The sequence below is a fragment of the Pelophylax lessonae genome (assembly GCF_965119305.1).
Source record: "Pelophylax lessonae genome assembly, chromosome: 11".
NCBI lineage: Eukaryota > Metazoa > Chordata > Amphibia > Anura > Ranidae > Pelophylax > Pelophylax lessonae.
Genome location: NC_138778.1, coordinates 208,087,647 through 208,101,470, shown reverse-complemented (window position 1 = coordinate 208,101,470; position 13,824 = coordinate 208,087,647). Strand labels below are relative to the sequence as shown.

At 49.7% G+C, this 13,824-nt stretch overlaps 1 protein-coding gene across 5 annotated transcripts in view; it reads left to right on the top strand.

The window, feature by feature from the left end:
• The first annotated feature begins 813 nt into the window (after positions 1–813).
• The window catches only part of TPD52L2 (TPD52 like 2), a 51,104-nt gene continuing 38,093 nt past the window's right edge, over positions 814–13,824 (top strand). For all 5 annotated transcript variants that reach the window (XM_082271547.1, XM_082271545.1, XM_082271546.1 and 2 more), the window contains exon 1: positions 814–922. In XM_082271547.1, coding sequence (XP_082127673.1) covers positions 904–922 — 19 coding nt within the window. In that variant the 5' untranslated portion in view covers positions 814–903. The remainder of the gene's footprint in view (positions 923–13,824) is intronic.

Sequence of the window (13,824 nt, the reverse complement as noted above, 5' to 3'; positions counted from 1 at the left end):
GACAAGAATGGGACAACATTCCTATTCCTAAACTTCAGCAACTTCTCCTCAGTCCCCAGATGTTTGCAGACTGTTATAAAAAGAAGAGGGGAGGCCACACAGTGCTAAACATGGCCTTGTCCCAACTTTTTTGAGATGTGTTGATGCCATGAAATGTAAAATCAACTTATTTTTCCCTTAAAACGATACATTTTCTCAGTTTAAACATTTGATATGTCATCTATGTTGTATTCTGAATAAAATATTGAAATTTGAAACTTCCACATCTTTGCATTCTGTTTTTATTCACAATTTGTACAGTGTCCCAACTTTTTTGGAATCGGGTTTGTAGTTTGGAGACCCCGCCATGATGTATTAGGGTGCTATGCAGAATAAGTGGTGTGACATCACACTGCAGCCATTCTTCCCTCACTTCTGAGGTCGTATTTACCTCAGAGGCCTACTATGACTATCACATTTCTCCTCACATATCACTCCTATTACTGATAGACCTGTTAGAAGTCCTGTCATAGCTCAGAGAACTTTCATAAATGTCACTATTTCTCCTCACATATTCACCATCAACTCAACTTATTACTGAGGCCTGTAAATCCTGTCACCATTCTAAGACCTACTGTGGCCATTTAAGTATTTTAGTAAAAAATGTATTACTTTCCTGAGCCTATTGTGATTATAATGTCACTTACAGGCCTATTATCAGTATTTAGACCAATTACTCAGAGACCTATGATGCAGTTTACCGCCTCCCACCAAAAACATGGCCGCCCGAGCCCCCTGCCAGGCGACGCCGCTCGCAGATGACGTTGCGACGCAATCGCTGAACGTGACAGCTCAGCTGCTGCAGGAGCGTTCCGTGGAGAGGCTCCGCCCAGCGAGTTGCGACAACTTCCGGTCAGCGAAGAGATGGAACCCGGCGGGCAGGGTGAGCTGGAATAGGGGGGAAGGTGGTGTTGTCAGTCGGGTGTGTGCGCCCCTTTTGTGCCCCCCTGTAGCTGTGTGTACAAACATGGCGGCCCCGGTCACTGTGTCCCCCCCATTATACTGAGTGGTGGGGTGTGGAGGTGGCTGTGTCATGTGAGGAGGACTTATCATGGTGTCCTTGTCATTTAGGGAGGTGACAGGGCTGTGAGACCTGTGTTTCCTCCAATCAAAGTATTTGTTTATATTTTAAAGGGCACCTGTCACCACCTTACTGGGCTCAGGCTTCTGCAGAGGCCTGCAGGTCACCATGGCAACCCCATTGGTGGAAGGTCAGGCCAGAAGAGGTAAGATGGGTGCCATGGCTGACACCTATCCAATACAATCCGAGTATTGGAGATGAGCCTTTGGGGCGACCTCTGAACTCCTCTCCATCCGGGCATCGAAATCTCACTTGGTTTTACTCCAATCAGCTGCGGGCTGGGTCATTCCCCGCCCCCATAGCGCATGTAAACAAAGGGGCGGGGTGCTGGTGATGTCAGTGCCCTTATATGGACACATATAAATGTTACATTATGATTGTACAATCTTTTATGCTGCCCATACACAGTACAATCTGATTGTATGGCCCCCTTTAAGATGGGCGTACACGGTACGGTCTGGTTGTACGATCAGTATAAAGGAGATTGTACAATCAGGCTCACTTACATTATGATTGTACAATCTCCTTTATACTGATCATACAACCGAACTGTACCATGTACGCCCATCTTAAAGGGGGCCGTACAATCAGATTGCAACGGGGACGCCCATCTTAAAAGGGGACTGAACAGTCAGATTGTGAGAAGGTACATCCATCTTAAAGGGAACTCTACAATCCTATTGCAATGGGTACATCCATCCTAAAGGTGACTGTACACTCAGAGGCGTACCCCTTGCAATCTGATTGTACAGGCCCCTTTAAAATGGGTGTACCCGTTGCAATCTGATTGTACAGGCCCCTTTAAAATGGGTGTACCCGTTGCAATCTGATTGTACAGTCCCCTTTAATATGGGCGTACCCGTTGCAATCTGATTGTACAGGCCCCTTTAAAATGGGTGTACCCGTTGCAATCTGATTGTACAGGCCCCTTTAATATGGGCGTACCCGTTGCAATCTGATTGTACAGTCCCCTTTAATATGGGCTCACCCATTGCAATCTGATTGTACAGGCCCCTTTAAGTTGGATGTACCCGTTACAATCTGATTGTACAGTCCCCTTTAATATGGGCGTACCCGTTACAGTCTGATTGCACAGGCCCCCTTATGGTCGGCATACCCGTTGCAATCTGATTGTACAGTCCCCTTTAAAATGGGCGTAAACGTTGCGTTCTGATTGTACAGGCCCCTTTAAGATGGACGTACCCATTGCAATCTGATTGTACAGTCCCTTTTAATATGGGCGTACCTGTTTCAATCTAATTGTACAGGCCCCTTTAAAATGGGTGTACCCATTGCGATCTAATTGTATAGGCTCCTTTAAGATGGGCGTACCCGTTGCAATCTAATTGTACAGTCTCCTTTAAGATAGACATACTTGTTACAACCGGATTGTATGGCCCCACCTTTAGAATGAGTGAACCCGTTGCAATCTGATTGTATGACTAGAATAAAGGAGGTTGTACAATTAAAATGTAACGTGTGTGACCAATCATATTCAACACATACGTCCATCTTAAAGTGGGCTGTAGAGTCATATTGTAATGTGTACATCCAATGTGAAGGGGGTTGTACAATCAGATTGTATAGTCCCCTTTAAGATGGACATACAGGTACAATCTGATTGTACAACTCCCTTTAAGAGGGACGTACACATTATAACCTGATTGTAAGCTGTACATCATAGAAGGGGTTTTACAATGAGATTGTATCGTATGCATCTATCTTAAAGAGGGCTTTACAGTGGGATTGTAACTTGTATGTCCATCTTAAAGGGTGCTCTACAGTCAGATTGTATTGTGTATGTGTGGCCAGAAAATAGGAGAATGTAAAATGTGATTGTACAGCCCCCTTTAAGATGGACATTACAATCTGATTGCACAATTGGGCGTAGTCCACTTTTCTGCAAACATGTCCCCACATTAATAAAATAAAGACCGGCAGGTGTTCGATGTTTGCATTCCAGTCTGCAGAGCATTGCAACCACGATCGGTGTGTCACGGGTTCAGGGCACAGACTCCACGATTTACATCCCAGGTCTAGACTGACTTTGTTATGGTTCTGGAGGCAGTAAGCAATGGGTTACAAGTATGGTGACATCGCCCCTTACTGCCGGGGGGGATCTGTAAGTCCCTCTGCCCCAGTTACAGATGGGACATGTAGTCCATCCATTCCCAGATTCCTGTGAATGGATGAGGAAGTGCTGTTGTCCTTATTGGGACGTAGAGGAGAGGTAGGGATGAGGCGCTGGACATGGATCCCTAACTGATAACAATAGAAGTCCTTAGGTTAACCTGATAACTTGGGTTTGGCAGCTCTCCACAAAAAGACACAATTTGCTCTTCGGCTGCCCCACGGGCGGACCCCGCGCTCTTCGGCTGCCCCACGGGCGGACCCTGCGCTCTTCGGCTGCCCTACGGGCGGACCCCGCGCTCTTCGGCTGCCCCACGGGCGGACCCCGCGCTCTTCGGCTGCCCCACGGGCGGACCCCGCGCTCTTCGGCTGCCCCACGGGCGGCCCCGCGCTCTTCGGCTGCCCCAGGGGCGGCCCCGCGCTCTTCGGCTGCCCCAGGGGCAGCCCCTGCGCTCTTCGGCTGCCCCACGGGCGGACCCCGCGCTCTTCGGCTGCCCCACGGGCGGCCCCCGCGCTCCTAGGCTGCCCCGCGCTCCTAGGCTGCCCCGCGCTCCTCGGCTGCCCCACGGTCCTTTAATATGTGAGCAGGTTAAACTTCAGCTTTTGGGTCCTTACACATGAGCTGTTTGCGCTCCAGTCAGCAGGGTTTCCGCACAAGATCCCTTTCACACGGTCCGCATTCTGTTGCGGACCGTGCTCTGCTCAGCGGGGATCGATCCGCCGATCCCCACTGAGCCGGCGGATAACAGCTCCGTCTCCACACTGTGTGCGGAGAGGGAGATGTCAGAGCCCCGCTGCTCTCTATGGGGAATCGGATGAGAGCGGACCGCCTGTCCGCTCTCATCCGATCCCATCCGATACGATCCCCAGGACGGATGGAAAATAGGGTTTCCATCCGTCCGGATTTCACGGACAGGATCGGATGCGGATGGCAGCGGACATGTCACCGCTGACATCCGCTGCTCCATAGGGCTGAATGGGGCATCCGGTCAGATCCGCCTCAAAAACTGACAGGCAGATCGGATCGGAATGCCCGTGTGAAAGAGCCCTAACTGTTCAGAGCAGAGCAGGCAAATGACAGGTCCATGTCTGCTCAGTATTGGCAGAGCAGACACAGACAGACCCCACTCTGCTCTATGGGTGGCCGGGAGTAAACAGACTTGGCTGCCTCTGATCTAGTCTGCCCAAATGGAGGAAAACACAGTCCTCCTTATTTTTTTTAGGAGGCATGATTGGACTCGGAGGCAGGCAGGTGTAAACAGACATAAGTCCATTTACACCCGCCAGTCCATAGGAATGCATTCACCACAGGCGGATCGGATGGCCTGTGTGAAAGGACGCTTAATTCATTGTTTATGGTGAATTCCAACCATGAAGGAGTCAGAAATGTTAAAGCTGCCATTCCTGAATTGGTTTTAAAGGCACAGGGCCATGGCTGCTAGGCTTGTGATTTTGCACAGGGTTGTACGGGTGGCTTTCTTCTGCCTTTCAGTTTGAGCCTCAGGGTAAAAAATAGTTGACAGACCAGCCATGTGTCTTGTGCTCAGTCTAGCAGGGTAGGGTGTCACTATTTTCTTGTCACCCAAGGGTGTGTCCTGCTCTGCAGTCTTTCTCTGTGACTGTGTTGTCCAAATACAACATGGTTTAGATAGTATATCAATATGGAACCAGACGAGGGGCAGCCCTGAAGGCAGATTAAACCAGGGTGGGGCAAGAAACAAGGAGCCACTGAAGCAAAAAAAAATGTAAAAATCAAAATCAACAGAAGATGTGTTTTTCTTCTTAAAAGTTAGACTTGAAAAAGAACAAGAGAGAAGATTAAAATCTATCTAAACCCCGTAACGTAATATATTGCAGTTTACCAGTCCCTAGATATGGTGGCTGCATTTGTTTTCGTTTATTCAGGCTTTGTTTCATTATAAGCTGGTGATCCTGCCAGCAGCACACTTCATTTTATAGAGTGAGATTGAAGGGATTTCCCAAATTTCATTTCAGGGCAGCACCAGGCAAGCTCATGGAGCTTCAAGCCTTTGTCCATCAGAAAACCATTGATCCTTTTTTTTTTAATGAAAATTTCTCTGGGATACAGTCAGCCATGCAACTACCTCGGTGCAACCCGGTGCTGTTGATAAGACCAGCCATGTCCACTCTGGATCTTTAGACCTCCTCAATGGGCAAGATTCACTCTCTGCCCATTGAATCGCTGAGATTGGGGAGATCAACAGATTGGGATTCGGCATGGCTGATCTTATTGCTAGCACCTGGTTGCACTGATGAGGTTGTATGGCTGGTTTTTGCCCACCAGACAAAAAGAGTGCAAGGTCTGCCAGGCAAAAACCAGGATCGGTCTTCAAAACAATTTTTGGTCTAGGCCAGTGATGGCGAACCTTGGCACCCCAAAAGTTTTGGAACTACATTTCCCATGATACTCAACTACGCTGCAGAGTGCATGAGCATCATGGGAAATGTAGTTCCAAAACATCTGGGGTGCCAAGGTTCGCCATCACTGGTCTAGGCTGTCCGATAAACAAAGCTTGCAGCTCCGCAAACTTGCGTTTCCCCGATCCCTCCTGGGAAATTTTGCCATTAGGCCCCTTATCACACAGGCTTTCTAATCAGGTCCACCTGTCCGTTTTTTTAGGTGGACCTGATCGGACCCTCCATTCCCCCTTATGGAGGAAAGGATGTCAGCAGTGACACCCGCCGCCATCCGATCCGATCCTGTCCACCAAATCGACGGGTGGTAACCCTATTTCTCTCTCGTTCATTCTTGGACACAGCTCCTTATCGTCTTGACCATTGAGTTATACTGCCCCTTTAGAGGAGTAGGACACTAGGCAGGAAAAAGCTTGACTACGCCTATGGGCAGTCCCAGGGGGTATACTCCCACTCTCAGCTATAGGCACTGCTGGGATCTCTGGTCCTGGCACTTTTTTTCTTTTTCAAATGGAACTTTTTCCTATCTTTGTTATTTTGTTCCTGTTAGAATCTACAATCAACCGCCGGACTGGGCGATGGACCGGATAGTTTAGATCCAGAGGGTCCCCCCAGTCTGGCCAGCGAGCGCGCGCAGGCCTCAGTTCCGCGCTAGGTTGACCGTGACATAGCCCCACTTAATTGGGGCTGACCTTCGAGTTGACAGTCTCACGAGGGTGCATACGATCTGGTCTCAGCCTTAGTCGCATCGTTCCTCCTGGTTGACAGCCCCCATTCCGATGGAGCTATGGTCTGTCAGGAGCGGTGCCCACCCTGTTCCTGCTATGGTAAGTAGCTGTCCCCCCTCTACCCCTGGAGGTTTTCGGGGTGGACGTGGGCCCCACCCTGGGACAGTTGGACCCCTGGGTTGCCCTCCTTCCCATGCAGTGCCTCCCCAACTTTCTCAGGGGTCCTCTGCGGACTTGTTACCCTTGTTATGGGGTGGCCATATCCTTAAGGTTGGTCTGGGGTGTCGAGCTGGCGATGGTGGTGGGAGGGAGCGTGCCACCGGTGACTGATTGACTTTTTGGGAGGGGGCTGTACCTGGTGGGGGCTCTTGCCAGGGCCCCCCTTCCTGCTGGCATTGTGTGCGGAGCTCCTGGGGTCCCCCCTAGGCCCCCTGGTGCCGCTCGGGGCTTCTATTTTTTGTAGCCTTTTGTGCTGTAGATCGGCGGCCATATTTGCGTGGCCTCGGCAGTCATTTTCTTGTGGTTTTCTCATTGAAAATAGTGGTGGCCATGTTTTTGAAGCTATATGACGATAATGTGGTGATGAGAACCCCTCCTCATCCCCCTAGTGCTGACTCCTGGATCTTTCTTTTCCTGATCCCTGCGTGGTGTGCAGTTTAGCTTGGTGGTGTTGTCTTTTTGTGGGGTTCTCTCTCCCTCTCTCTGCTATAGGAGTAGTAGTGCTCTGTGCTGGGCCCTGTGGTGCCGCCAGTGTGATGGGGGTGCCCCTAGCAGTGTTATACACTTTTTTTTGTGTGGGTCCCCCTCTTCACTAATGGAGTCCCTGGAGCATATTTCCCCACCTGATCCCAGATCTCAGAGGCGGCCGGGCCCTCCGGGTCCCAACAAACCCTGACTGCACTGATTGCGGTCCTGGAGTCCTTAGTGTCCAAGGTGGATTTGGTCCTGGGTAAACGGGTTAGCAGAAAAAAGCGTCCCCCGCCTTCACCTGCTTCATCTGCCTCTGCAGATTCTGAATCTGATTCGGCCACTGTGAATGCGAGTTACCCTTCTGGGTCTGTGTCCAGATATGCTCAGATAGTGAGGATGATTCCTCTGCTCCTCTAGCCGTGCATGAAAAGGCGCTGGTGGATGCTCTGATTGTGTCAGTGCGTGACACTTTAAAGAAGGAGGATGTGGCTAATGCTGCATCGGAGGTGCCGGTCCCTTTTTGCACCCACAGGTCCTCCAAGGCGGTGAGGGTGTTCCCCTTTCCCGCTTACTTTGGTAATGTCACAAAACCGCGGGGTTGCCCAAAACGCACTTTTGCGGTCCCTAAGCGTTTTGCAATGCGGTATCCTTATGAGGATTCCCTGCCTAAAAAGTGGACAGTACCTCTGGTAGTGGACCCGCTTGTTTCCAGATTAAATAAATACACCTTAATTTCGGTTGAGAAGTCTCCGGCTTCAAAAGATCCGGCTGATAGAAGGTTGGAGACTCTGGCCCACCATATATTCACTGTGGCTGGTTCGGCACCTAGGCCATTATTTACTATTGCCCTGGTGTCGCAAACTCTGACCGAGTGGGCTAAACCTTTACAGCGGGACCTGGAGGGGGAACAGCTTCTCCTTTCCTTTACAGAACTGGTGAATCAGTTGGTCCAGGGGCTACAGTTTCTTCGATGCCCCTTTGGATGCGCTCCTTTGATTTCTAGACTGTCTGTGTCTGCAGTGGTCCTTTGGCGTATTATGTGGCTGAAATGCTGGTCTGTGGACCAGACTACTAAGAAGGCCTTATCTGATCTCACATTTGTGGGGGTTAGCCTGTTTGGAGCTTCCTTGGATGACATCATTAGGTGCCTCACAGGGGGAAAAGTACTCTTCTTCCGCAGGCTTCCAAGGGCAAGGAGCCCTCCACTGGAGGTTCCAAGAGGATCTGGTCTGGCAAGCCACGAGTGGGCTCTTTCAGACCTGTGGACAAGGCTTCCTCTGCATGAAAGGGCGCCCTCACCTGTATCTGGGGTGGGGGGGGGGGCGTCTTTGCTGGATTTATGGACCTCTAGTACAGGACAAGTGGGTCCGCAAAGTCATTCGGTCTGGCTACAAGATCGAGGTTTCCGTCTTATCCTCCGGAAAGGTTCTTCCCTGCCAACCTGCGCTTGTCCCCAGTTTGCTTGCAGGATCTCTTTGGGGCAGTGCAAGAATGGTTACTTCAAGGGGTGATTGTTCTGGTTCCGACTTCGGAACCTTTTCTTCAGGGGTTTTACTTGAACCTGTTTACAGTTCCCAGGAAGGAAGGTAAGGTACATCCAATTCTGGACCTTAAGGCGCTAAACTGTTTTGTGCGAGTTCGGAAGTTACTAATGGAGTCCATTCGCACGGTAGTGACGCCCCTCCATCTGGGATTTTCTCACTTCGATCGACATCAAGGATGCCTACCTTCACATTCCAATATGTGCTGGTCACCAGCACTTCCTCCATTTTGGCATGAGCGAGGAGCATTATCAGTTTTTGGCGTTTACCCTTCCGGAGGTGTTTCATCAGTTGTCTCCAGTGGGGTACTCCCGAGATGGACCTGATGGCCTCTCGTCTCAACAGGAATGTACAGAGGTTAGTGGCGTGGTCTCGGGATCCTCTAACCAACGCCAGACGCCTTAGTGACTCCTTGGAGTCAGTATCGTCTGTTTTACGCCCCCCCTTCTAAAATTTCTGCCAAGACTCCTGTGCAGGATCGAGGCAGAAGGGAATTCCAGTCATTCTAGTGGCTCCAGTTCGGTCTCGCCGGTCTTGGTACCCAGATCTGGTATGGCTGGTCGCCAGTGCTCCTTGGAGACTTTTTCTCAGGGAAGATCTGCAGTCCCATGGGCCAATCTTCCATCCTGCTTTACATTCGCTAGATTTAACAGCTTGGCTGCTGAAAGCCAGGTGCTGAAGGATAGAGGTTTGTCTGAATTGGTGATTCCTACGCTGCTAAAGGCTAGAAAATCGACCTCCTAGGAAGATCTACCATCAAACTTGGAAGACGTACATTGCAAGGTGTGAGTCTCTTGGGGTTCCCCCTCGCTCCTTTTCGGTTGCTCAGATATTGTCTTTCCTCCAACAGGGGGTTTAGCAGCGCTCGGCCTAGAGTACCATCAAGGGTCAGGTTTCGGACTTAGCGGTTTTCTTTCAAAGTCCATTGGCCACACATTCCTTGGTGCGTACTTTTATCCAGAGAGTTCGACACTTGGCTCCTCCAGTGTGTTCTCCATTGCCGCTGTGGGACCTCAATTTGGTGCTGTCAGTTCTAAAGAAACCTCCTTTTGAAAGTCTTCGGGAGGTTCCCCTGCTTATGTTGTCCCAGAAGGTGGCCTTTTTGGTGGCTATTACTTCTGCGTGCAGGGCGTCGGAGCTGGCGGCCTTGTCTTGTCGTTTACCTTACCTGGTGGTTTACAGAGGTGAGGTGGTTCTTCGTCCCTGTCCGTTGTTCCTTCCAAAGGTCGTCTCTGACTTCCATTTGAATGAAGACATTGTTTTGCCTTCAATATGTCCCAGGCCTAAACATTCTAAGGAAATTGCCTTGCATTCCTTGGATGTGGTTCAGGCAATCAGAGTGTGCCTGGCAGCTACGGAGTCTTTTAGGAAGTCATACTCACTATTTGTACTCCCTTTAAAAAAAAAGGACATCAATTTTATTTGAGTACAGCGTCGCACGACCGTGCAATTGTCCGTTAAAGCAACGCATTGCCGAATCGCAAAAAATGGCCTGGTCATCAAGGGGGTAAAACGTTCCGGGGCTGAAATTGTTAAAGTAGTACTCAAGTCGCCTGGCAAAGTCAAACTGCAGGTTGCAACAGTGTGCACCAAGCCTTAAAGTGGTTGTAAAGGGTGAAGGTTTTTTACCTTCGTGCATGCTGTGCTTCAATGAGCAGCTCCCCCCCCCCCCCCCCCCCACAGCCCTTCTAAAACTTGCCCAATCTCGATCCAGCAATGTGCATGAAAGCGGAGCTCTCCCTCCTCATTGGCTGAGACACAGCAGTGGGAGCCACTGGCTCCCCATGCTTAGGGAGTGGGGGGGGAGAGGCCAGAAGCGCTGGCAGGGGACACAAGAGCACGATTGGGGTTTTGTGCAAAACAAATTGCACAGAGCAGGCAAGTATAACATATTTTATTTTTTTTTAAATGAACCTTTACAACCACTTTAGGCCCCTTTCCCACAGGTGGACCGTTCAGTTCCGCCTGTCTGTTTTTCAGGCGCATCTGAACGGATGCCCCATGCATCTCTATGGGGCATTGGATGTCAGTAGAGACATGTCTGGTGACATCCAATCCGATCCGTCAAATCCGGACGGATGGAAACCCTATTTTGCATCCGTCTGGCAGATCGGATGAGAATGTTCTCACCTGATTCCCCCATAGAGAAGAGTGGGGACCTGACAGCTCTGTCTCTGCACACAGCGTGGAGACAGAGCTGTCATCCTCCTGCTCAGCGGGGGATAGGCGGATCGATCCCCCGCTGAGAAGAACGGAGTCTGTCTGACGGACTCCCTGTGCGAAAGGAGCCTTAAAATTCTATACACAGTCTACCCAGTGTGATATTTTAGTCATAAGAGGAGCCTGGTGAATGGAGAATAGTCCCTGACCTCTTATAAAACCTGACTCCAGCTAAAACACAAGTCCATTGACCTGCATAGAGCTTCCAATGAGATTCAAAGAACTGACCATAAAGGCCTTTGAAATGGGCCATAGAAGAAGAGTTTTGGGTTGATAGGTGGTCACTACCTAGTGAATTTTTGGACTGGTCAGAAAAATGAGTTCTTGCGTTTCAGTCTGATAAAAGCCAGGAGGAGTCAGCAAATCTTTATCTGTAGATTAGTAGAAAATGTTCATTGCAGGGGAACCTTGTGTTCTGAAATTTCGATCCTTGAGCTTCAGCAATAAGCCTTGATCCCCATTGGTGACCTTGGTGGGCAATGCCTCCATAGACATACTGTTTTCTCTGCTGTTTATTCCAGGATTGTGCTCACTGGCTCATGAATTTTGCAGAGGACAGCGTGTACCTAAACTGGCCAAATAACAATCATGTTAATCTTTTAGAAAGGCTATAAATAATAAATAAAAAAAGCGTAAGTGTGATTAAATGCACGGCAGAAGTAGAACCCGATTGTGGAATTTAAGCTGGCCATGGACGGATCGAAATTCTCCTGGGTCAGCAGGAAGCGGCCAAATTTCAATCCGTCTATGGGCAGGCTAGTTGTAATAAAGTCTATCCGGTACTACCAGCCTGTTGGATTGTTTCTGCCCCGTCACTACTATAGCCACTAGCAGTAATCATTGTGTTCATCCAGCAGGGAAGGCTACCCACCGGCAGAACACAATAGCACTGCAGGAGGGATTCCCCCATCAACACTGACTGTATTGATGGGGGAATGAAGCAGTTTTCTTTCCTTCAACCCGTGATTGAAGGAAATAAATTGCATGCCTGGTCTGCCCTAATGTGGTGTAAGAGCAATGTTTTATTTTTTTCCCTGTTTCATACCTAATATGTGCTGGAGAGTGAACTCCTTACATAAGACATTTTTTTTTTTTTTAAAGCCCTACTCCGGGCACAATATTCTTACCCCAGTTAAAGGGATTGTTAAGGCAGAAGGTTTTTTTTTTTATCCTAATGAATTCTATGCATGCATTAAGATAAAGACAAACCACCTGTGTGCAGCAGCCCCCTTCGGCCCCCCTAAGGCCCCTTTCACACACTCCGTCCGTCAGACAGAGTCCGTTTTTCTCAGCGGGGGATCAATCCGCCGATCCCCTGCTGAGCAGGAGGATGACAGCTGTTCTCCGCACACAGTGCGGAGACACAGCTGTCAGTTCCCCATACATCTCTATGGGGGAATCGGATGGGAACGGACCGTCGGTCCGCTGGACGGATGGAAAATAGGGTTTCCATTTGGGCTGCACGATATTGGGGAAAAAAATCACATGCAATATTTTTTCCCCAACGATATATATTGCAATATTTATACCCGCCTCTTCCTGGTGTACATGGTACAGTAGCCTCCCCTCCGTATTTGGTACCTTCTTGGCAGCCTCGGCCCATGTGCGCTCCCTCATGATCGGGCTGTGAAGTCGGTTCTCCCGGAGGGAGGGGGAATCTCTCTGGCTGGGGGCAGACGGAAACGCGGGAAGTGGGGGTAACGCTGGGAGTTGTCCTCTCCACCAGGCAACTCCTTCGCACCGGAAGCACACTCCCAGTCCCCCACAATATACTTCCACAGCACAGCGAACCAATCACGTCGTGAGTAGCGGCACAGCGAACCAATCAGGTGTGCAGGCACGCGTGATTGGTTCCCTGTGCCGCTGCTCACCGCTCAGTCAGGAGAGCTGCAGGACGCCGGACTTAACATGTGGGACGGATGCCGGGCTGTATTCTTCTACCTTCACTGTGAGTCCTCAATATCGCATGATCCAGCGATGTGACTATCGCCCACGTCCGCACCACGATATTCGATGTTACATCGAATATCGTTCAGCCCTAGTTTCCATCCGTCCAGATTTGACGGATCGGATGTCAGCGGACATGTCTCCGCTGACATCCGATGCCCCATAGGGATGCATGGGGGGACCGTTCAGATCCGCCAAAAAAACGGACAAGCGGATCTGAACGGTCCGCCTGTGTGAAAGAGCCCTAATACTTACCTGAGCCCGTCTTTATCCATCAATGTTGCAGGAGTTTCTCAGTTGCCTGGGACTCCCCTCCTCATTGGCTGAGACAGCAGCATGGCATTATTGGCTCCTGCTGCTGTCAATCAAAATCATTCAGCCAATCAGGAGAGAGAGAGACCATTCATGTCTGGAGTTGCTTCTCAGCCAAGAGAGTGGGCTCACTCACAATTTAGCCCAAGAACACCGCCATGAATAAAGAATGGTACAAAAACATCCTCCGAGAGCAACTTCTCCACTTCTCCCAGCCATCCAAGAACAGTTTGGTGAGGAACAATGCCTTCTCCAGCATGATGGCGCACATTGCCATAAGGAAAAAGTGATAACGAAGTGGCTTGGGGAGAAAAACATCGAAAGTTTGGGTCCATGGGCAGGAAACCCCCCAGACCCTAATTCCATTGAGAACTTGTGGTCAATCCTCAAGAGGCAGATGAACAAAAATCCCACAAATTCTGACAAACTCCAAGCATTGATTATGCAGGAATGGGCGGCCATCAGTCAGGATGTGGCCCAGAAGTTGATTGACAGCATGCCAGGGGGAATTGCAGAGGTCTTGAAAAAGAAGGGTCAGCACTGCAAATATTGGCTCTTTGCATAAACTTCATGTAATGGTCAATAAAAGCCTTTGACGCTTATGAAATGCATGTAATTCTACTTCATTATCCCATAGTAACATCTGACAAAATGATCTAAAAACACTGAAGAAACTCAGGATCTCGGTCTTCCCCCCTCA